This window comes from Solea solea, chromosome 17 (genome assembly GCF_958295425.1).
Source record: "Solea solea chromosome 17, fSolSol10.1, whole genome shotgun sequence".
Classification (NCBI taxonomy): domain Eukaryota; kingdom Metazoa; phylum Chordata; class Actinopteri; order Pleuronectiformes; family Soleidae; genus Solea; species Solea solea.
Genome location: NC_081150.1, coordinates 24908856 through 24936849, shown reverse-complemented (window position 1 = coordinate 24936849; position 27994 = coordinate 24908856). Strand labels below are relative to the sequence as shown.

At 38.9% G+C, this 27994-nt stretch overlaps 3 protein-coding genes across 5 annotated transcripts; 1 reads left to right on the top strand and 2 right to left on the bottom strand.

The window, feature by feature from the left end:
* Window positions 1–9: 9 nt before the first annotated feature.
* Window positions 10–4960, bottom strand: LOC131443162 (gap junction Cx32.2 protein-like). The gene is made up of 2 exons (XM_058612566.1): window positions 4875–4960; window positions 10–1004 (listed from the first exon to the last, which is right to left on the bottom strand). Exon 2 carries the CDS (start codon window positions 986–988, stop codon window positions 143–145), a length of 846 nt encoding a protein of 281 aa, XP_058468549.1. The 5' UTR covers window positions 989–1004; window positions 4875–4960; the 3' UTR covers window positions 10–142.
* A 989-nt stretch (window positions 4961–5949) lies between these two features.
* Window positions 5950–9584, top strand: LOC131443164 (gap junction Cx32.2 protein-like). The gene is made up of 2 exons (XM_058612568.1): window positions 5950–5998; window positions 8602–9584. The coding sequence occupies exon 2, from the start codon at window positions 8611–8613 to the stop codon at window positions 9370–9372; it is 762 nt and encodes a 253-aa protein (XP_058468551.1). The 5' UTR covers window positions 5950–5998; window positions 8602–8610; the 3' UTR covers window positions 9373–9584.
* A 1333-nt stretch (window positions 9585–10917) lies between these two features.
* Window positions 10918–26707, bottom strand: mcm9 (minichromosome maintenance 9 homologous recombination repair factor). Of its 3 annotated transcripts, XM_058612552.1 has the most exons (16): window positions 26593–26707; window positions 25833–26023; window positions 24971–25136; window positions 24209–24315; window positions 23301–23507; window positions 23145–23226; window positions 20374–20574; window positions 20166–20291; window positions 19648–19767; window positions 19213–19387; window positions 18596–18798; window positions 18220–18423; window positions 17669–17751; window positions 15327–15472; window positions 13741–13832; window positions 12539–12621 (listed from the first exon to the last, which is right to left on the bottom strand). In XM_058612552.1, the coding sequence occupies exons 2-16, from the start codon at window positions 25995–25997 to the stop codon at window positions 12617–12619; spliced, it is 2082 nt and encodes a 693-aa protein (XP_058468535.1). In that variant the 5' UTR covers window positions 25998–26023; window positions 26593–26707; the 3' UTR covers window positions 12539–12616. The 3 variants fall into 3 exon arrangements, with proteins under 3 accessions (XP_058468533.1, XP_058468534.1, XP_058468535.1); XM_058612550.1 differs by lacking the exon at window positions 13741–13832 and having other exon boundaries at window positions 10918–12621; window positions 26593–26704; XM_058612551.1 differs by lacking the exon at window positions 13741–13832 and having other exon boundaries at window positions 10918–12621; window positions 25833–25976; window positions 26593–26704.
* Between the last annotated feature and the right edge of the window lie 1287 nt (window positions 26708–27994).

Sequence of the window (27994 nt, the reverse complement as noted above, 5' to 3'; positions counted from 1 at the left end):
TAAATTTCAGATTAGTTTTATTTTGGTTTCATTTCTTCTTTGGGGAAACTTGATTATTGTGAGCAGCAGCACATCTGTGAAAAGCCTCTTGAACATGAAGTCGGAGATGTCAGCAGAAGAAGGAGCTGTGACATGTCATCCATCAGGTGTCCTTTTCTTTTCTTTCTTTTTCATCAGTGGAGCTGTGTGTCAGACTGTGAGCAGGCAGAGGTGACAGTGGGAAGCCTCTGTAGTGGCTGCTCTGTCCCTCCCAGCCCGGGTTTACACTGGGAAAACGCTGCTGAGCTCCACGTTCTTTCCTGGCGTTCCTCCTGTTATTACAGAGCAGGTAGATGATCTCAATGATGTTTAGGAGCACCGACACACTGGACACCACAAGCATGAAGATGATGAAGATCGTCTTCTCTGTGGGACGAGAAATGAAACACTGGGCACCGGTGAGACGGGCACAAGGTGGAGACATGTTGCAGTGGAAGTAGGAGACCATGAACACTGAACCAAAGATGTAGAACTGGCCCACACCAAATCCCACCTCCAGGAGGATCTTAACCACCAGCTGAGTCATGTAAGTGCCAAAGAGGACGCCTTTTATCTTCACCTTCCCTCTGTCATCTGTATACCTGGGTTTCTTCAGTGCACTTTCATTAGAGCAGCCCTGTAGCTGTGCTAGCATCCGCTTCTCTTTGTGGATGATGTGGATAGCGTGGCCCAGGTAGACCAGGGTGGGTGTTGACACAAAGGTGATCTGCAGCACCCAATAATGAACATAGGAGATGGGGAATATCCAGTTGTAGCAGGCGTGTGAGCATCCTGGCTCCAAAGAGTCACAGTAGAACTCTGACTCTTCATCTCCCCACACTTTGTCTGCAGCAGCACCAAGAACAAAGATCCTGAACAGGAACAGAACACTCATCCAGATCTTCCCCACCACAGTGGAGTGAGACTGGACCTTGTCCAGCAGTAAGGCCAAGTAGGACCAGTCACCCATGGCTGGAAACTAACATCTAAAGGGAAGGAGAAATGGATTTAAAAGCACATCATCACTACATCATCATCACTACATCATCACATCATCATCACTACATCATCATCACTACATCATCACATCATCATCACATCATCATCACTACATCATCACTACATCATCATCACTACATCATCACTACATCATCACTACATCATCATCACTACATCATCATCACTACATCATCACATCATCATCACATCATCATCACTACATCATCACTACATCATCATCACTACATCATCATCACTACATCATCACTACATCATCACATCATCATCACTACATCATCACATCATCATCACATCATCATCACTACATCATCACATCATCATCACTACATCATCACTACATCATCACATCATCATCACTACATCATTACTACATCATCATCACTACATCATCACTACATCATCATCACTACATCATTACTACATCATCATCACTACATCATCACTACATCATCATCACTACATCATCACATCATCATCACTACATCATCACTACATCATCATCACTACATCATCACATCATCATCACTACATCATTACTACATCATCATCACTACATCATCACATCATCATCACATCATCATCACTGCATCATCACATCATCATCACTACATCATCACTACATCATCACATCATCATCACTACATCATCACTACATCATCACATCACCATCACTACATCATCACATCATCATCACATCATCATCACATCATCATCACTGCATCATCACATCATCATCACTACATCATCACTACATCATCACATCACCATCACTACATCATCACATCATCATCACATCATCATCACTGCATCATCACATCATCATCACTACATCATCACATCATCATCACTACATCATCACATCATCATCACTACATCATCACATCATCATCACTACATCATCATCACTACATCATCACTACATCATCACATCATCATCACTACATCATCATCACTACATCATCACTACATCATCACATCATCATCACTACATCATCATCACTACATCATTACTACATCATCATCACTACATCATCATCACTACATCATTACTACATCATCACTACATCATCACTACATCATCATCACTACATCATCATCACTACATCATCACTACATCATCACATCATCATCACTACATCATCATCACTACATCATTACTACATCATCACTACATCATCACTACATCATCACATCATCATCACTACATCATCATCACTACATCATCACTACATCATCATCACTACATCATCACTACATCATCATCACTACATCATCACTACATCATCATTACTACATCATCATCACTACATCATCACTACATCATCATCACTACATCATCACTACATCATCATCACTACATCATCACTACATCATCATCACATCATCCTCACTACATCATCACATCATCATCACTACATCATCACATCATCATCACTACATCATCATCACTACATCATTACTACATCATCACTACATCATCACTACATCATCATCACTACATCATCACTACATCATCACTACATCATCACATCATCATCACTACATCATCATCACTACATCATCACTACATCATCATCACTACATCATCACTACATCATCATCACTACATCATCACTACATCATCATTACTACATCATCATCACTACATCATCACTACATCATCACTACATCATCATCACTACATCATCACTACATCATCACTACATCATCACTACATCATCATCACTACATCATCACTACATCTTCATCACATCATCCTCACTACATCATCACATCATCATCACTACATCATCACTACATCATCACATCATCATCACTACATCATCACATCATCATCACTACATCATCACATCATCATCACTACATCATCACTACATCATCACATCATCATCACTACATCATCACATCATCATCACTACATCATCACATCATCATCACTACATCATCATCATTCCATCAACGTAGCTAAGAATTGCCAGACTTAGGTGTTAGTTTGAAGCTTGACTAAGCTCCACCTCCCAATCTAGCTCCAAGTCGTTCCATCAAGTGAAATCAGCTGGCTCCACTTGACGCTTAGTCAAGCCTCACCTGTTAAGCCTCAACTTGTGCACGCCCACAGGGAAAATAAAAAGCCCATTCTAGTCGAGTGCGGAAACTGTCAAAAATGCCGAAAAGCAAGAGGAAAAGAACGTGCAGAGATGTTCTCTGCAGCGGAGCAACCCCCCCTCATGGAGGTATATGAGGATTACAGCCACATAATCCCAAAGAAGGGCAATACCGCTGCAATCAATAAAGCGAGGGATGTGGCGTGGCAGAATATTGCAAAGAAAAATGAAGTATTTCAGCATCATCATGTTATATAAATCCTCCATCAAAGGGACAACATATATGTAGACAATAATCTACCAATTGATTTCTTGATGGTTTTTTCCAAAACTAATCAATTATGTGGACCTATTAATGCAACCAAAGCCCTACAATTACAAGGAAAATCCCCAAAGAACAAAAAGACAGCCCTAATAAGTAACATTTATATGAACATAATTAAAATAGCATTATTGTTTCACTGCAATTTATGTGAAATTCTCCATATTTGATCATTTGGCAGCCCTAGTAGTAATGTTAGAACGTGATATTCATCACATTTATCAACTGAATGTTATGCAAATCGATGGGATAGCTTTCATTTATTTCCTGCATGGCCAATTGTATAGAATTGATATCCTTTTCATTTAAGCCTGTCATTTTTACATGCTGTATTTGTGCTACTTCTGTATTTGGTCCCAGATGCTATATGTTGAATTGTTGTATTTTCATTTTATTTTATGTAAAGCACTTTGAATCACCTTGTGCTAAAATGTGCTATATAAAGTAGCCTTGCCTACATTTTTGATAATAATAGGCTACATTTAATCAAAGTATTTTACATGACTCATCACATTTATCATACAATTGATGGTAGATTATTACATGACGAAATGCAATGTTGGTTATCATTCTATAGGAAATAATCCTATGACAGATCTATTGATTATTTATCTAGAATCATTCAGCAAATCAAGCAATTCAATGGAGACGAGGAGCCCTATTACAGTAAGTGATGGCAGGTGACAGCAAATCAATCATCTATCTCATATCAATCAGAGACCCTAACCCTTGTTACATCAAAAGAATGATGATCTCTTTAAATTTCCTTTTATTATATTTTTTTGCTAATTAGTTTAATTTTGTATTTATTTGTGTCTTATTTTTTATTATATTTTATGTTGGTGATAATGTTCTTTAATGTACTTATAGATAATATATAATTATTAGTATAAATCATTTCTTATATTTTATTATATATTTTATGTTTTACATATTATTTTATCATTCCATGACAGTTGTGTGTCTCTGTTTCTGTCTATTGGACATTCTTTGATCATAGATGGTGCTAAGCTGGCCATTTAAGCTTGGCTTTGCCTTTAGCCTGCTTGATGGAATACCCACCAGAATGAACCCAGAGAGGAACAACAACAACAAAATAATTTAATTAATCCCCTTAGGGAAAGTATTCCTCTGCATTTGACCCATCCTAGAATTAGGAGCAGTTGGGTACCTTGCTCAGAGGTACACCAGCCCTTTTGGGCCAGGTGGGGATTTGACCCCAACCCTCTGGTTACAAGCCAAGTTCCCCTTCCACTTGGCCACGGGCTGCCCAGTAATAATAATAAAAATAACAATAATGATAATAATAAAAATAACAATAACAATAATAATAATGATAAGAATTAATCCATAGAGTGATAATCACTCCCTACTTTGACTCCAAATGAAAGAAACACAGAGATCCTTACCTGCCAGGCTTCAGCTTTCAGAGAGACAGCAACAGAAGATGTGATCCAGTAAAATGGCTCTTAAATACAGTCTGTGAGTTTAGTCACTTACATTTCACAGCTTCTCCTTTTACTCAACTAATCATGTGATGATTTTGATGATTCTAGGAAAAAGGTTTTGTCACTCTCGGTTCCTGTAACAGATGCTGACACAGCACAGATCTCCCACAGAGTCCCAGAATGAACACCTTAAACACACCCAGACAATGTGAAATATTAAAGAGGCACTTGTTGTTGTTTGTTGTTGTGGAAATAAATGTGCAAATCCTTCACACAACTCTCTCTCGCCTTCATGATTGATGAATTACAACAGAACCTACGAGTCAAGCCAGTTGAAACCTGCTTACAGCTAACGACTATTCAGTGGCTTTGGAATTAAGTGTACTTTCGCCACTACAACTTTTATTTTGAAATGAATTTGAAGTTTTTTTCACTCGAGGCGCCCCCAGGTCATTGGAGTTTAAGAGCCCTGCCCCTGCTGTAACAGACCTTACCTCCCACAGAGCCACAGCATGAACACCTTAAACAACACTTTGATTTCACCACCACACCCAGACAATGTGCAATTATCAAATGTCCAGAAATGTGACTAACGGTCACAGAGGGAGGATGTTATTTACTTGTGTGAAACCACTGGAAACATGACAAACAACTTTCAGAAGTGAATTCTACTTCTCGTTATTGTCTGCGCCCACCCCTGCTCGGCTCCCTCACTCAGGTCTGATAGTTTTGCCTGACAGAGTCTGTTTTCAGATGAAAGACGCCACAAACAATTAATGTTACAATGTTACTTTTCACATTTGTCCTGATGTCTTTGCGAGAACATGTCAGTGGCCATGTGACTTCCATTAAAATGGCAACTCTGTTTTTCTTCTCTACCCTCCACCTCATGTGTCCCCAACATCAGAGGACGTGACTTGATTTGGAGTGACACCCAAAGACGCTGTGGTTGGACGACGTCAGTGCGGGGGACTGTGGATGGAATTTGATGATTCTGCAACTGCTGCTTCTGTTATAAGAGAGAAGTGAGAGAATCTCAGTCCTGCAAAGGAGACGGACTGAGCAAGAAAGTGATCATCACTGAGGTAGGAAGTGCTGAGACTTCTAACACAAATGTGAATTCAATGATTAATCACTTACAGATATTTGTCTAATTCATTGTTCAGTCAGGTTCTCCTCACCAGATGGAATACATTTTCACTTCATTATGAAATAATCACTTTTAACATATTTGTGGCTGCTGCACTTGTTTTTTATTTTATTTAATAATACTTTGGATTATGTAATAATTATATTTTTTATATATATTATGTGTCCATTTTATTGACAGTAAAAAAGCTTTCATTAGCTTACATATCTTTCTTCTTCATCTTGTTTTCCAACGTCTTCTTCTCTGACTTACAGTTAAAAACCAGAAGTTTACATACACTATACAAAAAGACACATATGCTTTTTTCTCACTGTCTGACATGAAATCAGACAATCACTTTTCCTGTTTTAGGTCCGTTAGGATGACCAAATGTATTTCTATTATGTCAGAATAATGAGAGAAAGATTTTTTTAGACAATCTTTTATTACTTTCTTCAAAGTCAGAACATGGACATACACTAAGATTATTATGCCTTTAAACAATTTGGGAAAGCCCAAATGAACATGTCATGTCTTTGGAAGCTTCTGATTTGAGTGAATTAGAGACACACCTGTGGATGTATTTTAAGGCACACCTGAAACCCACTGCTTCTTTGTGTAACATCATGGGAAAGTCAAAAGAAATGAGCCAAGATATCAGGAAGAGAAATGTGGACTTGCACAAGTCTGGTTCATCCTTGGGAGCTTTTTAGCATGACAGATATATATTTATTGTGAACTGCACAAATACTAAATAATACTGAACAGTTGGTTTTCTTTCACTTGAAGGGCCCCCTCCTGACCAGATTTGAACTTCAAGTGACCCCCAGGTCATTTGATTTTAAGAGGGAGTTATGGAGGACTGAAAGTGCCAACATTAAATAAATAAATAAATACACCATTACATAATTACCAAAATGTGTCATTAGTTAATTAGATTGGAATTAAATACATACATGTGTTATTAAATGTGTCATTCATTCATTAAAATACCAATTATATGTAAAAAAAAAAACATATTTAATTATTTCATGGTCCATGTTGCATCATGAATTTATTTTATCTGCCAAACTCGCCCATCAAAGTCAGTGGGCGGATTTCTAACACCTGATTGGTTAACCTACACATCAAGTCAAGACAAATCAATTCCAGATAATGGATTGATGCAGAGCTAGTAAACACATTCATATGCACTGGGTGGCGCTATTCACCACTATGTTGGTTTAGATTCTCTATCAAACAAAACTTTATTTACACCCACGAAAAATCATTGACCGTTTCTCAACATCCATACTTGTGTGTGCTTGTGAAACGTCATCAGTCTCAGTCCAAGTTCTGTTCCATTTCTCAAGACCATGAACAGCGAGGACAAGAGGGAGATGAGGAAGAGACAGAAGAGAGAGAGAGACCAGGAGCAGATACACAACAACTGTATCAGGTTACAAGTTTATACAGTCAATGATATCGACTTTTAATTATAGCACAATAATTATGGTGATGATATGTATGATATGGATAGCGTCGAAAACTGGATCTGGATCCTGCAACCTGCAAGATAAGGATACAGAGAGAGAGAGAGAGGGAAGTATTCATACCCTGAGTGTGAGAGAGTGAATGTGCGTGCACCACAGGAAAATCCCCCAGCAGTCTAGGTCTATAGCAGCAGAACTAAGAGATGGTCCAGGTTTCCCTGAACCAGCTCTAACTATAAGCTTTATCAAAAAGGAAAGTTTGAAGTCTAACTTTAAATACAGAGAGAGGCTCCGCCTCCCGAACTGTCATTGGAAGCTGGTTCCACAGGAGAGGAGGAGCCTGGTAACTGAAGGCTCTGCCTCCCATTCTGCTCTTACAGACTCTGGGAACCACAAGTAAACCTGTATTTTGTGACCTAAGTGGTCTGTTAGGGTGATAAGGTAAGACTAGGTCTTTCAGGTATGAAGGGGCCTTGAAATTGAATTCTAAACTGTGGGTGGAGCCAGTGTAGAGAAGCTAACACGAGTTATATGGTCTCTCTTTCTAGTTCCTGTCAGAACTCGTGCTGCAGCATTTTGAATGAACTGAAGGGTTCTAACAGACTTGTTGGAACATCCTAATGAGGCTTAAGCACTTTGGCGCCACCCGCCATTCAAACAGTAGAACAAGGAAGTAGCTGTTCTAATTGAAGAATCATACTTGTGTACTCTGTACTTGGCGAGTATATACTAGAGGCGTACACCTGGAGTACATACTTGCGTACTCAGCCACAACAGATACCTGCTGAACCGTCACCAGGCATGCTACTTCAGACCAAAGCAATAGATCAGACTAGATCAGCGTTGGCCCCGTCCACTGACTTTGATGGGCCAGTTTGACAGATAAAACAAATGAATGATGCACTGCAACACAGGACCATGTTGTTTATATAAAATTAATTGGTATTTGAATGAATTAATGACACATTTAAGTAATTCTTTAATTGAATGTTGGCACTTTCAGTCCTCCACAGAAACGGGTGGAGTGATTTGGAAAAGTTTGGTTTGGTTGGATGTATTCATCAGAGCTGGTTGTTTTCATTGACAGGTTGGCATCATGGGGGAGTGGTCCATCCTGTCGGGTTTGTTGGATAAGGTGCAGTCCCACTCCACTGTCGTGGGGAAGGTGTGGATGAGTGTTCTCTTCCTCTTCAGGATCTTCATCCTGGCTGCTGGTGTGGATAAAATATGGGGCGATGAACAAAGAAGCATGGACTGTAACACCAAAAGCCCTGGCTGCAGGAACGCCTGCTACGATCAGACCTTCCCCATGTCTCACACACGCTTCTGGGTTCTCCAGATCCTCATCGTATCCACACCAACACTCATCTACTTGGGCCATGTCCTGCTGGTGATTCGCAGAGAAGACAAGCTGAGGAGGCGTTTGGAGCAGAAGATTGGGAAGAACGGGATGGTTAAAACTCCAAAGTATTCAGATGAACATGGCAAAGTGCAACTCAAGGGTGTCCTGCTGGTTAGCTACATAATGCAACTGCTCTTCAAGATCCTGCTTGAAGCAGCATTCGTCGTGGGCCAGTACTACCTCTATGGGTTCATATTCATGCCGACTAAGATTTCATTTCCTCACTACCCATGTCCATCACCAGTAGACTGCTTCATCAGTCGACCCACTGAGAAAAGCATCTTTATTGTCTTTATGCTGGCGATGGCTGTCCTCTCTGTGATCCTCAACATTGTGGAGCTGTTCCACCTGATCATCTCAAAGATGACTGACAAGAGTAGGAGGCGGGACTCTTTCCCTCCTGAGATCTACAGTCTTAACAAGCCAAACCACAGTGAGACAGTGGCTCTTTGTTAAAGGACTTATCGGACACACACCCGTCACTGTGGGCAGGCCATAGGGGGCCGGGCCCGCCCTTAAAAATGCTTGTGCCCCCCCACTTGAGGTTCAGATCTCCTTATTATTACTTAAAAAATACTTAAATTTTTATTTTATATTATCATAGTAGCTAAATAAATGACTTGATAAATACTAATGTTGCATTTTTTGTCATTAAAACATTAAAAATATGTGTGATTTGTTTGATTGATGGGAATCTACACTGCAACAGCCTATCACGTATGTTATGTAACGTAGCCTACATCAATGTTGCCGCTCAACTGTTACGGTGCATTCATCTAAGATAAGATAGTCCTTTATTTGTCCCACAGTAGGGACATTTGCATTGTTATAGCAGCAAGACAGATGAACTAAATGAGACGACGTACTGAAAAGCTAAAAAAAAAAAAGCCTTACACAGGAAAGGGCGGGACATCTCTACAGATCACTTGTTTACTTCCTTTGAGGCGGAAACATTACAAGAACACAAGCCTGGTTGGCACAGTCGATACAATCAGAAGAGAGCTGTTCACCTCACAGGTGCTGAAAAGAAACAACGCATCACTCACTGTCTACCAGGACGGTGTCCCCGGCGTATCTGACGCCTATGGTCCCACCTGTGGTGATGTGGGCATTAAATTATTGTAAATTATTGTCATAACATTTATACCATGGATATTATTTTAAATTGAAGCATTGTACGTGGGCATGTGTGTGTTGATGATCTGGGATCTGTGCTCGTCTCGTCATCCCTGCGCTGTCATATCCACTTTGTGTTCCGGCACCTTATGATTGACTTTAAGCACTGACTGTAGGCCATACCTGGTCATGATGATTACATGCTGCGTGAACAGAGTATAGGATTATTAAAAATATACGTACTGTCGACTCATGACTCGAACATGTTGCCTGGAGTTTGTTTGAAACTAAAGGACAGTTCAGCTTTTATGAGGTAGTGACAGTTATCACTGAACCCAGGATGCTCTGAGTAAAAACATGTCTGCCATGGGGGACACAAAGAAAAATAGATTTTAATCCAAGTGTAGAATCAAACCCACAACTCATCAACTCTTTAGCCAGTTTACCACAGACGCTTGAATCATTAGTTATCATCACAGACATTATATAGTGATTTAAATCCCCCTAACTCAACAGGCTGAAATACTGAAAAGTATTCAGGGCATGGACCTTCAGGACCTTCAGGACCTTCAGGACCTTCAGCTTCAGCTGCTTGTCCTCCTGTGAGGAAAGGTCCTCTGGTTCCTCAGTACTGCCGCACAGGAAGTCCTGCTAGTGACACCCAGTGTTCACAATAGGTATTTCATAGGAACTCACAGGCAATATTTAATAAGATGTTGGGCTTAAACTTTTCTGCAGTGTAACAGAACCCTGGTGATTTGTCTTGTTTTTTTAATCGTTTATCATTTTAGTTTCATTTCATGGAGGCAATTTAATAAATATACTGGTTCCTCATCTGAGTTCAAACACTATCCTGTAACCATTACAAAGAAATCATATTAAAGCGTCATTATAATATTGTCTTTTATTTACATCACGCTGGGGGAACAGTTGCTAAACACATCACCTGCTTCATCTTTCCTAACACACACATTATTATTGTGGAGTTCTTCATCCATAAACATGCACTGATCCACTCCCTCAGACTCACATTAAATGGAGAGAGTGTGCGTCGCAGTGTTAACATCATTTCAAATCTCTTGGTCCCAGTCAGTGTCAAGTACATCATTACTTAACTCAGCAGAGCTAAAAAGGGACAGTCCAGAAAATGCACAATCTCTACGTGATGAAGAAACCAGCTCAAAGCATTTCCTCTTCTTCAGATTGACGGTGCTTTCACAGCCCTGTGGCTGTTGTACACATGACTTTGATGACTGCACGAACACACTTTTGACTTTGTTTGAGGTGATGGTCGTTTTGAGCTTCTTTTTTGTGGGACTGTGTTCAGCGATATCTTGAGTTTCATTGACTTTTGGATTTGGTCTAAAGGATTCAGCACGGTTATCCTCTGGTGTTTGAGCCGTGGCTTTAGCTGTGCATGTGAATGAGAACCGTGCCAGTTTAGTCAGTGTTGACGAGTTTATGGTCGACTTTTTGAGGCCCGGTTGGAACGGTGCTGGACAGTTGATGTGAGTGCTCAGATTTGAAGGTGGTGTGTCAGTAAAGCCATCTACTATCTCTGTACTGTCGCTGATTCTTTGTTGCCGAGTCATATTTCCCTTTATTTGACTTCCATTTTTAACTGCTGATGAAAAAGAGCCACTCTCTCCCACCTCACTGACGCAGCTGAGATGCTTTGTTCTGCACCTCTCTTCAGACTGATTTTCCTGTGTGTTGGCTGATGGACTGGCTAACACATCATGACTCGTTGGCTTCTGTTTACTCTGGCTGCTTTCAGTTAGGACGTGTGCACTGACATCTGCGCTGGCATTAAACTTGTGGCTGTGGAGTAAAGGCATTGAATTCCTTGGTTTGAATGTAAAGTTGAACAACTTGGCCCGCAGGTCTTTCCCTGTGTCACCTTCAGCCTCCATCTTTTCCTTCAGCACAGCACACATGTTTGTAGTCTTGCTTTGGTTCCTCTCGTCTTCGTTCTCTAGTCTACTTAGTTTGCCAGATGACCGGTTATCCTGGACCTGGATATTTGAGGGAATGTTTTGACCTGGTGACAGTGTGCTGCTCCTGTGGGAATGTGGAGGTGTATTTGTTGTACCTGCACCACCTGTGGACACCGCCCTGTCTATGTGTCCTCCTCCTTTGTCCTTGTCACACTGCTGCTTATTCTGCTCCAGCTGCCGCAGTCTTCTGTCTCTCAGATTCTTCGAGACTTTCTGGAGCACAAACCCTGACGACTCTGAATGTTGGTCATCTTTCTGTCCCTCGTCTTGGAAGAAACTGCTTTTTTCTTTCACGCCTTCATTTTTCTCACTTTTTCTCATTTCTTCCTCTGAGGCAGCGGTAACCGCTCCCCTGCACTTTAATGCTCGGCTTGTGTTACTTTGACAGTTTGGCTGTTTGATTGTTGCAGGTGTTTTCTTTAAGTTCTGAGTTGATGTGATTACTGGTGAGGCCAAAACGTCAGGTGACACCGATGGAGTGATGGAGCGGAACCAATCCAAGCCACTCTCCTCTGTGACATCACTGCATTGACCCCAGTGATTATCAGGTGGTGGATCACACTGGGGCGACTGTGACATGATGCTCTTTAGCCTAGAGAAGAGAGGAAACACAGATCCACGTCAATTCGACCTATGGTTAGTGTCTGACACTGGTAAAGACGACCAGGTGTGTTACAAACATAACAGATGAGATGAATGAATTATATGAGTGGTCCTGTTAATCACAGTAAATCAACAGAGTGGCCGTGTCTTTAAAATACTTGACTATAAATGAAGAGTTTGATGACAAAGTCAAAGCATGATAAGGGATGACTGAGCCAGGATATCTCAGTTATCCTGAATCAATGTAGCCTGAACAAGGTGAAACAAGTTGGCATGGAGATTTATTCTCTCCATCGATGCTGCTGCTGCTGATGCTGCTGCTGATGCTGCTGCTGATGCTGCTGCTGACCAGGAAGATAATCCTGTTGATGCATCAGTTTGGTCTGCTGTCAATCTGAGATAAATGTGCTACACTGTGGTTCCATGATATTCTGTGAATCAATTACATACTGTTAATATTTTTTAGTACTGTCAGTTAACTATTAACGGCGTTAACACAAACCCATTTTAACGGCATGAATTTTTTTATTGTGAGATTAACGTTCTTTTTGGCCGAGCAAAGAGGAGCCAATAGTGTAGCCAACTATTATCAATGAAAACTAACTAAAGGACAGGAGTGAAGGAAAAAAATAACGGGAGAAGTAAACAAAACACATTATCACAGACTATTTTTACTGAAATGAACAGATTAGTGAGTGTTCCACACATGGTCAGCTGCACTGCACATCTGTGTTTCTCACTCTCCCTCTCTCTGTATATGATCACCAAGTTATCAGATATAAACCCCGTCAACACGGTTTGGTCTGTTTACTTTTTTATTTTCCTTCTTTATTTCCCTTTAATTCCCCTGGCTCGGTTCATCCTGTCTCTGTTACTCTGTTATTACTTTTTTGAGTTGATATTATTTGGTTGCGAACCCTGCCAAAACCAGAACGCTCGGTTTTGTGCCTGGTCCCTTTACATGCAAATGAGACACGGGCAAACACACGCCCACTTCTTCCAGGGGGTGTGTCGACGCCGGCACAGCTGAACGTGAACCGTGAGAGGAAACATTGCGGCTCAACTAGGGCTGGGCGATTGATCGATTGATCCTTTTTACTGCGCTCACTCAGCTCCTGTTCCCTCCGCTCCATTCCAACAGAGAGAGTGCCGTCACAGGAAGAGACGTCCGACACAAGGATCAAGCCGAACACTGCCGAACTGTAAATCAGTTAAAAAAGACTTAACAATCCTAAAAACGTGGGTTAATCTCCGACAATTACAAGGGAAATGTCTAAAATCTCGATATTTAAGCATCACACTGCCGCTGTATTTCAGTCCAGAGTCTGTGCTCCGGTCATGGAGGACGTACTGAACAAATATTTTTAATTAGGACGTGTCAGAATGGTCAGTTATGAGCTCTATTTGACCACACTTTGGCGACTGGTAGGGCCTCCAGAGTCCCAAATATAAGTATTGAAATGGTTAAAAAGTTGATTTTGCATAATATGTCCCCTTTAAGGGAAATCTATAGGACTTTGAAAGTCTGAGGAAAGAATACCATCTTGAAAAATCAGACTTTTTTTAGATACCTTCAGATACGTACTTATTTTGAACATAATATTAGAGACAGAACAGACTTTGATGATCAAATATTGAAAGTGTTCCTGGATGTCTACCAAAATAAATCAAGTAAGGGTATTATAGCTAAACTTTATAAAGGTCTTTTGACAAAGAAAACTCATATACCACAGAATATGTCAGAGAACAGCGGGAAAGGGAAGGTAATCTTTCGATATTGAATGAGGTTTGGGTGAATGCTTGTGAAATCCAGTGGAATTGTACAAACTCTCATATGTGGAGGGAGTTCGGGTGGAAGTGTCATATTCTTTTTTTCATCACACCAAAGCAAAAAGCTAATTTTACAGGAGGAGATGTCATTTGTTGGAGACAGTGCGGGTCCCGTGAATCCGATCACTGGCATGTATTCTGGGACTGTCAGGTGATTAGGTCCTTCTGGAGATTCATAAAGTATTAAGAGACATCTTTGACACTGATTTGCCTTTTCAGTTTCTCACTCTATTCTTTGGTCATTTTGATTTTCAAACAAGACAAGCGGATTGATACATGTTTCGCATTTTGATACTTGTTTAAAAAAAAGCACTCGCATGACATTGGTTACTCCCACAATTGAACCAGTGAACCTCCCACAATTCAGCAAAGGATAAATATAGTAAATGATATTTATGTTACGGAGGGGATAACTTTTTCATTGTTCATTGAGTTATGGTCCAAGTGGGTTCAGTACGTAAGGCCTTTACGTCCAGATTTTGTCGAGATATCAAGCAATTGATGGTTTAATGCCCTGTTTTCCTGCTATTTTCTTCCCTTAGTATTATTTCTTTTGTTGGTTTATTTTATGTGTATTTTACAGTATGTACAGTATGTGTGTGTGTATTTATCGATTATTATTGGTTGTATATTTGGTTTGGTTTTAACCCCCTCTTGACATACTTGAGATAATATTTTCTGCTATTTTGTGCACATTCTCCCAAACTGTGTAAATGTTGATAAAATGTGACTGTTTTATGTGGTTTGGAAAGAAATGTCTGTGTATTGCAATTGATGCAGTCCGAAAAAAATAAAGAAAGTAAAAGTACTAGTGTCATAATTCACATGGTTCACACTGGAATAGAAAAGCAGTCATATACTCACATGGAAATTCTCTGCATCTCTTTCTGTAGGAGCAGTGGCAAGTTCAGTCCCTCCAATAGCACCTTACACTGAGCTTCATACTGTGTACCAGGGTCAGCAGGGAATGACGTCAGTAAAGCATTTACATTCCCCAGCAGAGCACCTCCCTAAGACAGCAGAGAAAACACAGAGAAGCTGGACATGTAGAATTAAGTTATTCAGGAACAGAATTCAGCTCCATCACTCTACAATGACAAAGGTGAATAGCTCTTAACTTTGGTGTGGGAAGGACAGACTGACGTAGGCGGTAACATAATGTGTCACTTCCTGTTCTTCCACTGGTGTTATGCTGTGTGTGTCTCCTGCTCTCTCTATTGTTACGATTATTGACTGACTAAATACGGCGACCGCTGGCCGCAGTCTGATGTGAAGTGGTGCGGACACACGAACACACGTTTGCTGACTTTATCCGGCACATTAGCTTCATATATAAAATCCTCTGAGGCTGGAAGTTTGTGTAAAACACTGTGCTCCACTGTGCAGCCACCAACAGCACACTTGTCCCTCTGCGTTGACATAATACCGCTCTTCCTCCCTCACCTGCACTCTCGCATTTTATAGGGACAAGGTGGAGCTAAGGTGGAGCTCTCGACGTAAACTTACTGGTGGGTGGTAACATTCGTGGTGAAATGCGCATTGTGTCGTCACAATCGCAGGGAATTCAACATTGCGTGTTTTATCTCCTATACTTACACTAAGGGGGACCACGAAAACATGACTGAGTATTCTTTTTTCACACTTTGGCGACTGGTAGGGCCTCCAGAGTCGCAAATATAAGTATTAAAATGATTCAAAAGTTTATTTTGCATAATATGTCCCCTTTAAGACAGATCAAATCATAATTGTAGGGGATTTCAACATCCATGTAGATGTTGACCGTGATAGTCTTAGCTGCGCATTTAACTCGCTGTTGGAATCAATTGGTTTTATTCAACAAGTTAATAAACCAACTCATTGCCTTAATCACACCCTCGACCTTGTTTTAACTTATGGTATTGATATTGATAACTTAAACATAGTTCCTCAAAACCCTCTCCTTACTGATCATTATTTACTCACATGTAATTGTACAATAATAAATTACAATAACATAAATAAAAAATACTGTCTGATAATAATATGAATACATTCAAAGAGACAGTGCAACCTTTATTTAACTCGGTGCCATATGTCAGTACATCTGAAGTCCCGCCCTCATAGATAACCTTGTTCACTGTTTACTACATTAGATTGTGTTGGTGAATCAGATGAGACGAGCACCATGGTTTAACTCCAATACTCGTGCTCTTAAACAGACGTTACGTAGATTAGAAAGAAAATGGCGTTCCAAAAACCTAGAGGAATTTTATATAGCCTGGAAAGATGGTTTTATAGCTTACAAAAAAGCCCTACACAAAGCTAGAGTTGCCTATTATTCTTCTTTAATTGAAGAAAATAAGAATAATCATAGGTTTCTTTTACTGTACTGTAAAGCCACTGTAGCCAGGCTGACCAATTAGAGAAAGAATGGATCATCTCCTCCCTCATAGTGGGACTGACTCAACTTTGAGCACAGGAGCTTGAGAAGCACCAAGTTAGACAGTTTCTCCCTGAGTGAACATCATCAGTATCTGAAAGTTGATATCAGTATCATTTTTTATCAACAGTCTCTGCTGCTGCTTATATAAACGAATAAATGCACAAACTTATCTGGTCTATATGAACAGAAATGATATGACTAATAATCTGCATATGCAGAAGATAAGCGAAAACACCAGACGCATGTGTTGCCGATGACGTTGTATTAAATATATTCATATAAGCAAACATGCAATAGCTGGAAGGTTTACAAAGAAAATCTTTGATTGAAATGTCCTACAGATCATCCTGAAGTCCATCCTGCAGCAGTGAAGTGCTAACGTTTAAGTTCATAACGATACTTGTTCTGCAGTCACTGACTAATCATTATTATTTAGCAATCAAATGAAGCATTTTTGTTCTTAGAAACTTCATTTATTTAACACTTAGTTTATTATACATTGTTTTGATTGAATATACTGTATATAATTGCATTACAGAGCTGACATACAATGTAGATTAGCGAGATAGACCATTAGCTATTTTTTGTATTATTTGTTATCATTAAAAAAGGGATATTTTATCAGATGTAGAAAAAAACAAATACAGATGAATATATGGGCCAAAAAAAAGAGCCACCGGCTGCACTGATATACTGGTTGACCTCTAATTGCTACATCATGGATTAGACTGAAATATAAGAATAAAAAATAAACAACACAAAGACATAAAAGTCATCTCCTTACCTGCATGGAGCACTCCATGACAGACACAGCCATGACGGCGTCCTCTATCGTCACCGTCTCTCTGTACATGAGCCTGGCATGTGCTGCAATGTCAAAAACAGTGTCGACCATTTCTACACTCTCTTTTCTCTTGTTCAACCAATCGTTGTTGTTCTTACATTAAAAGACATATGTAAACTTTTTCAGTAGTCCAAAAATGTAGTAGTGATTCTGAAAGTTCTAACCCAAACCATAGTTCATCCACATCTCAAACAGATTACCAGATTATTTTCATTATTTATTAAAATGTCATTTAATTTCTTTATTAATTGACTCATTATTTGGACTTTTTTTAATTCCAAAACCTCAAAATAATAATTATCATATATGAATGAATATTTAAATGTATCAAAAAGGACCAATCAATGCAACATTCTGACGCGAGGATCACTCACACACCAGTCACAGCTCATGATTATCACTACCACAATCACGTCATCGTTCCAAGAGGACTTTTTGTATAAGTGCAAACATTATGAATATAATTGGAATATTAATATAGAAAAAATCACCTTCAGCCAGCCTGCTCAGACTTTCAAGCATGCGGATGGTGGTGCGAGCAGCGTTGCGGCCGTTACTTTGTCTCTGGAGCTGGTAGTAGCGTGTCAGGATGTGGTTGGCCTCCTCCGACACCTGCGGCTGCAGTCGTTTAATCACACTGAAATAAGCCTTCATTTTCTCCAAGGGCCACAGGCTGCATGAGCCAGAGGGCGGTCCTGAGCTCAGAACAATAAAAGCCACGTATCACACATACTCACCATACAATCAATATATATATATATATATATATATATATATATATATATATATATATATATATATATATATATATATATATTTGAAATATTAATGATTCACTTCCTGATTTAATCGGAGCACAAGCAATACCTTGGTCTTCCAAAATAAATGAGGAGATGATGCGGTCCCACTCTGCATTCCTTGTGTCCAGCAAAACCAGGACCAGGTCAAAGCGACTCAGCAGAGGACTTGCCAGAGCAATGTTCACAGACAGAGGCTCGTTAGGATCGTACTGGCCTTTAGGGTTGGTCGCTGCCAGGATGGTGCTCCGAGTGTTCAGCTTACAAACCATGCTAGAGACAATTTACAGGAGCAAAGATATGACAGTAGACAGGTCTGCTTATAAAGAACACAACTACCATTATTGTTTCTTGCTTCAAGATACATGAATATAGAACTTGTGCAGCTGCATGCTGTCCAAACTAAAATATCTAAAAACAACTAGACATTCTGCTCCTGTGAGAGGAAACAGCTGATGGGAGTGTGTATTTCTCAGTGAAAAGTGGAAGAACCATGTGGCAGAGGACGGATTTGTTTGTCTTGGTTGGTCGTTGCACAGAAGCCCAGCAACTTTATTTCACCTCAGTGTTTGTTTGATTTGTTATCATCATGTGTATTCTTGTCTTCTGATTGGCTGGAATTAAACAGCCAATCACATGAAAGGATGTTATAACGTCTGACGTCATTAGAACAGTAGAGAGTCTTACCCAGCTTTGGCCACACTAATAGACTGTTGCTCCATAGCCTCATGGATGCTGATGCGGTCGTGTTCCTTGATACTGTTAAATTCATCAATGCAGCACAAACCACCATCTGACAGGACGAGTGCTCCTGCCTCCAAGTGCCATTCACCTCCATCTTTCACGGCAGCAACCGTCAGTCCTTCAACAAATGTGTCAACATATCCAGTGAGTTCAGACTGTCTGAGGAAATCAAGCTCCATCATATACGACTACAACCAATATTCAATCATTCATTGACGACTAAACTGCACAGTATTTTATTCAGGAACTGGTTCGAGTGGTTTTTTTGGATTTTTCCCTCATCTCTTCAGCTCAAACAACAGCTGGATAAATGAAGAAAATAATCATGAGTTGCAGCTCTGATAGCAAAGTCCCGATGGATCTGAAACAACGGTCTACCTGCACTCGTTGATCCTATTCCAGCAGTGAGGACAGAGCGAGGCATGATCTTAGCAGCATACTTCAGAAACTGAGACTTCCCTGTGCCGGGGTCGCCCACCAGCAGCATATGACACTCACCTACAGAGGACAACAAGAACACCGCAGTCAGTTAGTAACAAAACTCCCAAATGTTTTTCAGTCTCAGAAACATGACTTTAGTTACATCTAGTTGTTCTCCTATATTCATCGAAGGTGGGAGAATGACACATCATTCTCAAGACTTTGCAGCAGTCAGTGTGTCAAGACAACAACAACTGCAGAAAGAATGTTGTTCTTCATTTGCTTCAAAAATAAACAAAAATGGCAGCTCACGTATAAAAGTCTTATTCAAAGGCTAGAAAATGCAAACTATTTTATTTGAAAGAGGTAATACTGATATAAACATTACATTTCTGCCAGGGAATGAACTGTCCATGTTATTATTAGGTGACATTTTTCACCTGCCTAATCTAGACCACAACATAAAACAGTGATACCCCGGATCTTGGTTCCAGAAGAATCTATCCTCTGTACTCCCCCAGCCAGCACCATGGCCACCGCTAGTTTAATCACATACATGCCAAACACCTGTGGACACAGGCTCAACAACATGTGATCCCGACCTACAGGAGGAGAGAGAATAACATTTAGAAATGTTCAAATAACAGGAGAAATAAAAGTGTGTTCTCAGACAAGCTTTCATACCAGCAAGGGGATTGTGTTTGTAACTTTCCCAGAAGACTTCAAACTCCTGCTGAACATCCTTCATGACAAGAGCAGCAGCTGCCTGCTCATTGTTTACTTCTATGTTGTTAGCTTTGAGGACCAACTCCACATCACAGCGACAACTATCGTAAAATGGCTTCCAGCGCTGGCACATGACACCGTAGACAGTCACATCGTCTCCTGTGTGCACACACACACACACACACACACACACACACACACACACACACACACACACACACACACACACACACACACACACACACACACACACACACACGCACGCACACACGCACGCACACACACACACACACACACACACACACACACACACACACACAACACCATTCTTCATTTTAACTCTGATACTGATGCTCACGGCATTGTATGCACTCACTCACACATACATTACTTCAACATCCATGACACCAAAACACAGACCACAGCTTTGTGTGTTCAACATTTGCAAGAACAAGTGTAAACAGCTCATAACTCTAGTGGTCAGGGATTATATTAATAATCTGACATCTGACACCACCTCTGAATGTGCTCTGATAGATCTAATCTTTCTTTTGATTGAATCCCAGCAACTTCAGTTGTGGCAATTAAACTGATCTTAAATGACAGACTGTTCCGCACAACAATGATAATAATAATGTTAATAATAATGACATTAATAATGATAAAAATAATGGCATAAAATAATATTAATAATAATAATAATAATGACATTAATAATGTTAATAATAATGACATTAATATTGATAATAATAATGACATTAAATAATAATGATAATAATAATAACATTTAATAATAATAATGATAATAATAATGACATTAATAATTTATTTATTTATTTATTTCGGTCATGACATTTAGATCACTCATCACATAACATTGCAGTTCACACAATATACATAACCGAAAGGGAAAGCGGGAGAAGCAAAGCTTAACCAGTCCCGCCCCATTATCATCATACATTTCATTTCTTTTTTTTTTTTATTTTGCTTATTTTTTTTTTTTTTTTTTTTTTTAATGACATTTTGACAAAGAAAACATGTTTCAGCATCCGGTAGCACTCAGAGATATAGTCTAGCTCTAGACAGTCAACTCAGACTCCATGTGTGTATGTACATGTGTCCATGGTGTTCCATCGCGCCGTTGCACCGTTTCCCCCAGTGTCTACAAATTTCTGTCTCTGACCTTTGTCATACTTCTTTCTGTGTCAGTCTGTATCGATTAATAGTCATCTCTACATACTTCTTTTTAAATACACTCAGTTTTGCTGATTTTTTCATCTCCTCATCCAGATTGTTCCACTGTCTGACCCCCGTGACCGATACAGTAAAGGATTTTAATGTAGTTCTTACCCTTCTCTGCCTAAACCTCATGTTCCCTCTTAGATTGTGTCCCTCCCCTCTGTTCAGGAATAATGTCTGTAGATTGTGAGGGAGGTTTTTGTTGGCAGCCCTATAAATCATCTGTACTGTGCGGTATTTTATTAAGTCATAGAATTTGAGTATTTTTGATTTGGTAAATAGTTGATTTGTATGTTCTCTGTAACTGGCATGATGTAGGATTCTCAAGGCTCTTTTTTGGAGTATAAACAGGGGATAAGTAGTGGTTTTGTAAGTGTGTCCCCAGACCTCTGTGCAGTATTGTAGGTGTGGAGAGACTAGTGCGCAGTACAACAAGTACAGTGCCTTTTGGTTTAATAGTTTTTGTGCCCTCCAAAGTATGGACACACTCCTGGCCAGCTTGCCTTTTAACTGTTTGGTGTGCCTTTTAACTGTTTGGTGTTAATGATAATGATAATTATAATGACATTTATTAATAATCATAATAATAATAATGATAATAATGACATTATTATTATTATTATTATTATTATTATTATTATTATTATTATTATTAATAATAATAATAATAATAATGATGACATCAATAATGATAATAATAATAATGACATCAATGATGATAATAATAATGTAAATAATAATAACATTAATAATGATAATAATAATGACATTAATAATGATAATAATAATGGTAATGATAATAATAATAATGATAATACTAATGATAATAATAATAATGATGATAATAATTACATTAATAATGATAATAATAATGACATTAATAATGATAATAATAATGGTAATGATAATAATAATAATGATAATACTAATGATAATAATAATAATGATGATAATAATTACATTAATAATGATAATAATAATGACATTAACAATGATAATAATGACATTAATAATGATAATAATGACAATAATAATGATAATAATAATGACATTAACAATAATAATAATGACATTAATAATGATAATAATGACATGAATAGTGATAATAATAATGACATTGATGATGATAATAATAATGACATTAACAATGATTATATTAATGACATTAATAATGATAATAATGATGATAATAATGACATGAATAGTGATAATAATAATGACATTAATGATGATAATAATAATGATAATAATAGTACATTTGAGTAGAATATCAGTCCAGCAGGTATTTGTTTAAAAATGTCTCGTCAGTGTTGTGCGCAGTAATCATTTATTTATTTTTAATTTATTTTTTAACAGTTTGAGATTATTCATCCTTCTGCCATCGCAGTCACAGTCTCAGCCCCCGCCCATGTATGTGTATACACATGGCTCCGAGGTTTGTTCAAGTTGTTTATTTAGAATGGATTAGTGTGTTTGGTTCCTGTTCTTACCAGATTTACAACTGTCAACCAGGTCATCCTCAAGGACCACCACCATAGAACGAGGAATACTGCCCACTGACAGCCTCTGCACCTGAGATGAGAAGACCTACAATGACCAAATGTTCTGTCCATATTTCAGAAAATAATCACAGTATTGCTGCCTACTTGTTCTTGAATCTTGATCTCCTGATAGTCCCTGCAGGTTCCAGGCTCGGATCCTCCTGACAGACAGCTGAATTTGTATGAATTACAGCCCTCAGGATTGGGGCAGGATCCAGGTGCAACAAAGACATAAAACTGATCAAAATCAGCGTGCAGAGTGAAAACATGGCGACACTTGGAGCACATGTAATCACGCTCAGATTCCAGAACCTATGAGAAGAGGAAAAGACATGAATCAAATGAAAGCACACATGGTAACAACACTCTAGCTTACTGTAAAGTGACAGCAGAGTGGCTGGGTTCCATTTCTCTTCATCAGTTTCAGGGTGCATGCAGGTTCACTGTGCTCACTCACAGCTACTACACACAGCCATTGTTAATGATTGAAATTCATCATCCCATGCATATTCATTTTCTATTGTTGTTTCCAAGCTATGACTTGGTGAATAATATAATATTATTTCTCTATTAAAAAGATAAAACACACATTCATTCTTTATTTATACAGATGTAAAAAGCCTCACTGAGATTCATAATCTCTCTTCTAAGAAGGCAACACAACAGTCGCAGATTACAACAACACAGACACAACTCATGTGGTTCAGCCTCTGCTGTACCATCATTTTTGTTTTCACAGTAAATAATAGAAAGTAAAACTTTAAATAAAGGATTAATTATAATTTACAATTACAGCTAAAATATTATTAAATATATATAATATATTAATATTAAAAAATATTAAGAATGCTACTATAGCTCGTACATGAATACTATATGTATATGAAGAGTATTTGTCAGCATGGGTTTCTTCACATAGTCTATTATTGGGTTATAATTCGAAAATCTCTGCTAGAACAGGAAGAAGGTTGTGTTAGTCCTGAACTATTCATGTTTCTGTGCCATGTAGTCACCTTTGCAGCACTGGTGCGGATCACAGTGCCAGTGACGGACAGAAAGTGTCCTACATCTCTGGACCTGGGAATGGTGTCTCTGGTCAGTTCTGGACAAACTGGTAGACCTACACATACATGAGATTCAGTTACCAACAGAACGAGAGAAGGACACGGACACATCAGCAGGAAATGCTGCCAATGGTTGTGCATAGAGAGAAATGTGTCTCTGGATTGTAATAAAAACAGACATGTAGAAATGTCTTCCTTCCAAAAGTAAGGAGTGAAGTATTGTTTTTGGTGGCTCTGTCTGTCTGTCTGTCTGTCTGTCTGTCTGTCTGTCTGTCTGTCTGTCTGTCTGTCTGTCTGTGTGCTTCCGCACTTGCTTGCACAATGAGCAACAGAGACAGACAGAAGCTTGTTAATAACTTTTTGACAGGATATGAACACACAACCTTCTGATCGTGAGTCAGTCGCTCTACCACTGCGCCACAGTCTCTTACACACACGGGCCGACAGAGGCTGGTTGAGTGAAGAAGGCGTGGTCTGCCATCTCTGATTGTCTTGTGTCTACATTGTTAAATGAGTGTGAAACATTGTAGCGTCACATACAGCACATCCATGAAAGCATACTCTGAAAATGGGAGACATGCCTGTCAATGACGTCAAGCATCATTTCATCAGACAAATCATTTCAGTACTACAACTTAAATAAAAACACAATTTGTGATGATGATTTTATTCCACAGTGGAATGTTGTGACTGCACAGGTGAAGCTCTCACCTGTGATGCGAGCATGAAGCGTGCACCTCATTCTCTGCTCTTTCGCTCTTTGTCCTCCACAGTGTGTGGGTGAACCATTCTGTGATAAGTCCATGGCTGTTTTCTGTAACACTTTATCAAAAATAGCCAGGACATCGTTGGGATAGGCATTGAAATAGTCCCCAACCTGTGGTCACAGATATGACACATAACACCAGGTCATTCATTAGGATACACACAGGACAAATGACGATGATCCCTAATGAGTTTATCAGAAGAGTTAACTGAACCTACATTTGTCTATCTGGTCACTTTTTTAGTGTTTTCTTGTGAACCTATAGAAAAAGGGCTGCAACTGACGATTATGTTTATAATCCAATAATCTGTTGTTTTCTTGATTCATCGATTAACTGTTTGAGCCATAAAAGTCCAAAAAATGCTGATCGCAGTTTAACAAACCTTACAATGATGTCTTTTCTTTCTTCATTTTTTTTTTTTTTATTCAAAAACCAATATTATACAGTTTTAATTAATTCTACATTATATGGAGCAAAGAAACTGGAAAATATTCACATTTAAGGAGCTAAAACTCAGAGAGCTAACACTTATGTTATTTATAAAATTATGTCATTTATCAATGAATCTGCACTGCAGCCCTCGTGATATCATAAACAGTATATGAACAGCCACATCTCTGAAGCTCTGGGCTGCACAGATGCAGAGTGAGCCCTCTCTCTCTCTCTGAACAGCCTCTGAACGGTCGAAGCCTCCCATCATGAAAAGAAAGAAGTACTGAGGATGTGCTCAAGTGCAGATCACTGGATTAACATTATGATGAAGGATTATAAATCTAAAGATGGAACACTGAGATTGTTCACATTACCTCCATATTGGCTTCAAACAATGTCATGGCATTGATAACAACAGAGTGATGGGTCTCCTCATTGGTGTCTGCAAAAAGCCGGAGAACGTCCCCATGGTGATGCTCTGTCAGATAGGTTTCAAACACCTGGCCAATCAGAGCCTCCTGTTGGGGGTTTATCAGCATGCTGTTAAGGGATGTGATGTGAACTCCTGGGAGAAAGTAAAAATACCACAATCAGGATTCTATATTCATGTAGCCTCACATCAGACACACGTCATGTTCACTGGACTGAAACGATGGAGCAGCTTCTACGTTAATGATTTTCACAGTTTTCAGTCAGAAGATACAGATTTTTCAAATATGTTATAATAAGGAAGTGGCAATGTGTCACATTACTGTGTCACATTCAACTGCACACAGACGGGGTTTCTGGGTGTGTGGACACTATACAGCAACAACTGAGACTGTAGCTTGTAAATATAATATAATATAATATAAATAATGCTGAAGTGAAAACCAATGTTTTTGTTAGTTTGTTAGTGTAGCACAGGTGCATGTCATGACACATTACATCACATTATAGTCAACAGTTTACACTTTACACACACACACACACACACACACACAGTCTGTCGCAGAGAAACAGCGACAGCTCGAAGCTAACACACACACACACACACACACACACAGTCTGTCGCTCGAAGCTAACACACACAAACACACACAACACACAGTCTGTCGCTCGAAGCTAACACACACACACTGAAGAGTGACTTACTGTATTTTAATAGATTTGTTCGCTTTCCTTTTTCCTGACGTAAACCATTGACTGCAGTTACGAGACAGAAGCTTGTATTGCGCGGTTAGCAGCAGAACTTCCGCTGCTGTTACCAACAATAAGGGCCACTACCGCCACCTTCTGTGGCGGAGTGTGTACTTCTTCTTCTGTTCATGACACCCCCCCCCCTCACACCACACGACACGCCTACTCAACTCTGATTGGGTCACAGAAGAGACTGCGTCTGAAGGGCGATGACGTTTACGGTGGTGAAGAAGAAGGATGAAGAGAGAGAACCGACAATAAGAACATTCGTGCCTTGTTTCAAAAAGAAATTGTTTCTATTCCAAACGTTGTTTTTTATTGGAACAGATTTGTGAACAACATTGATTGGAAAAAAGTTTGGTTGATTCCTAACAAATACTTGATAGTAAACAAGGTGAAAGAAGTGTCATTCAAAATAATTCACCGATATTACCCTGCTAATCATCATATGACAAAATTTAAAAGAGACATAAATACAAACTGTTCCTTTTGTGAAAATCACCCAGAAACTGTTTTACACCTCTTTTGGTTTTGTTCACACACCAGATCATTTTGGCAAAACTTCAGCAGATTCATCATCGACAATATTTATAAAGACTTTATTTTATTATGGGAGAATGTGGTATTTTGCTTTTATAGAACTCAAAATAGAGAGAATGTGTACTTTGTTATAAACATATTGATTCTATTGGCTAAATTCCATATTCATAAATGTAAATTCAGTGGTAAAAAACCTAATTTTGTCCCTTTTACCCATGAAGTTGTACATTATATTTCTTTGATTTCTGGCTCTAACAACAAAAAAGCAATTAAGACTGTCAATGTTTGGTCCTCCTTTTCTTTCTCTTTTTAATAACTCATCAGCTACCCTGGCAAAGTTTTATTTCTCCTGTTTTTCCTCTGTTTGTTCACTAATGCAATATGTTTCTTTCTTCACTTCTGTAATGTAACCGTATTTCAATAAAGTTGTTTAAAAAAAAAAAAAAAAAAAAGAGAGAACCGAGAGTTTAAAAACAACACAAACAACGTGTTATACTTACACAATGACGGAGGAAAATGTAAGAATGGATAAAGAACGCATTTTAATATTGAACACTGCATCAATAGTCATTATTTGTGTACATTTAATCAATTAAGTTTGGTTTACTAACCAGTAATGTCTGCATGCTGTAACGATAGCGATTGTAACAGCAAGCAAGACGCAGCGGGTTTTTATTTATTTATTTATTTACATATATAAAGGATATAACATTGAGACAGGGGGGTCTCATTTTCAACCAAGAAACGTATAAGATAAACTACATGCTCTTTATTTATTTCTATTTAGTTTGAAATGTTTAGTTTGTTCTATCTGTTT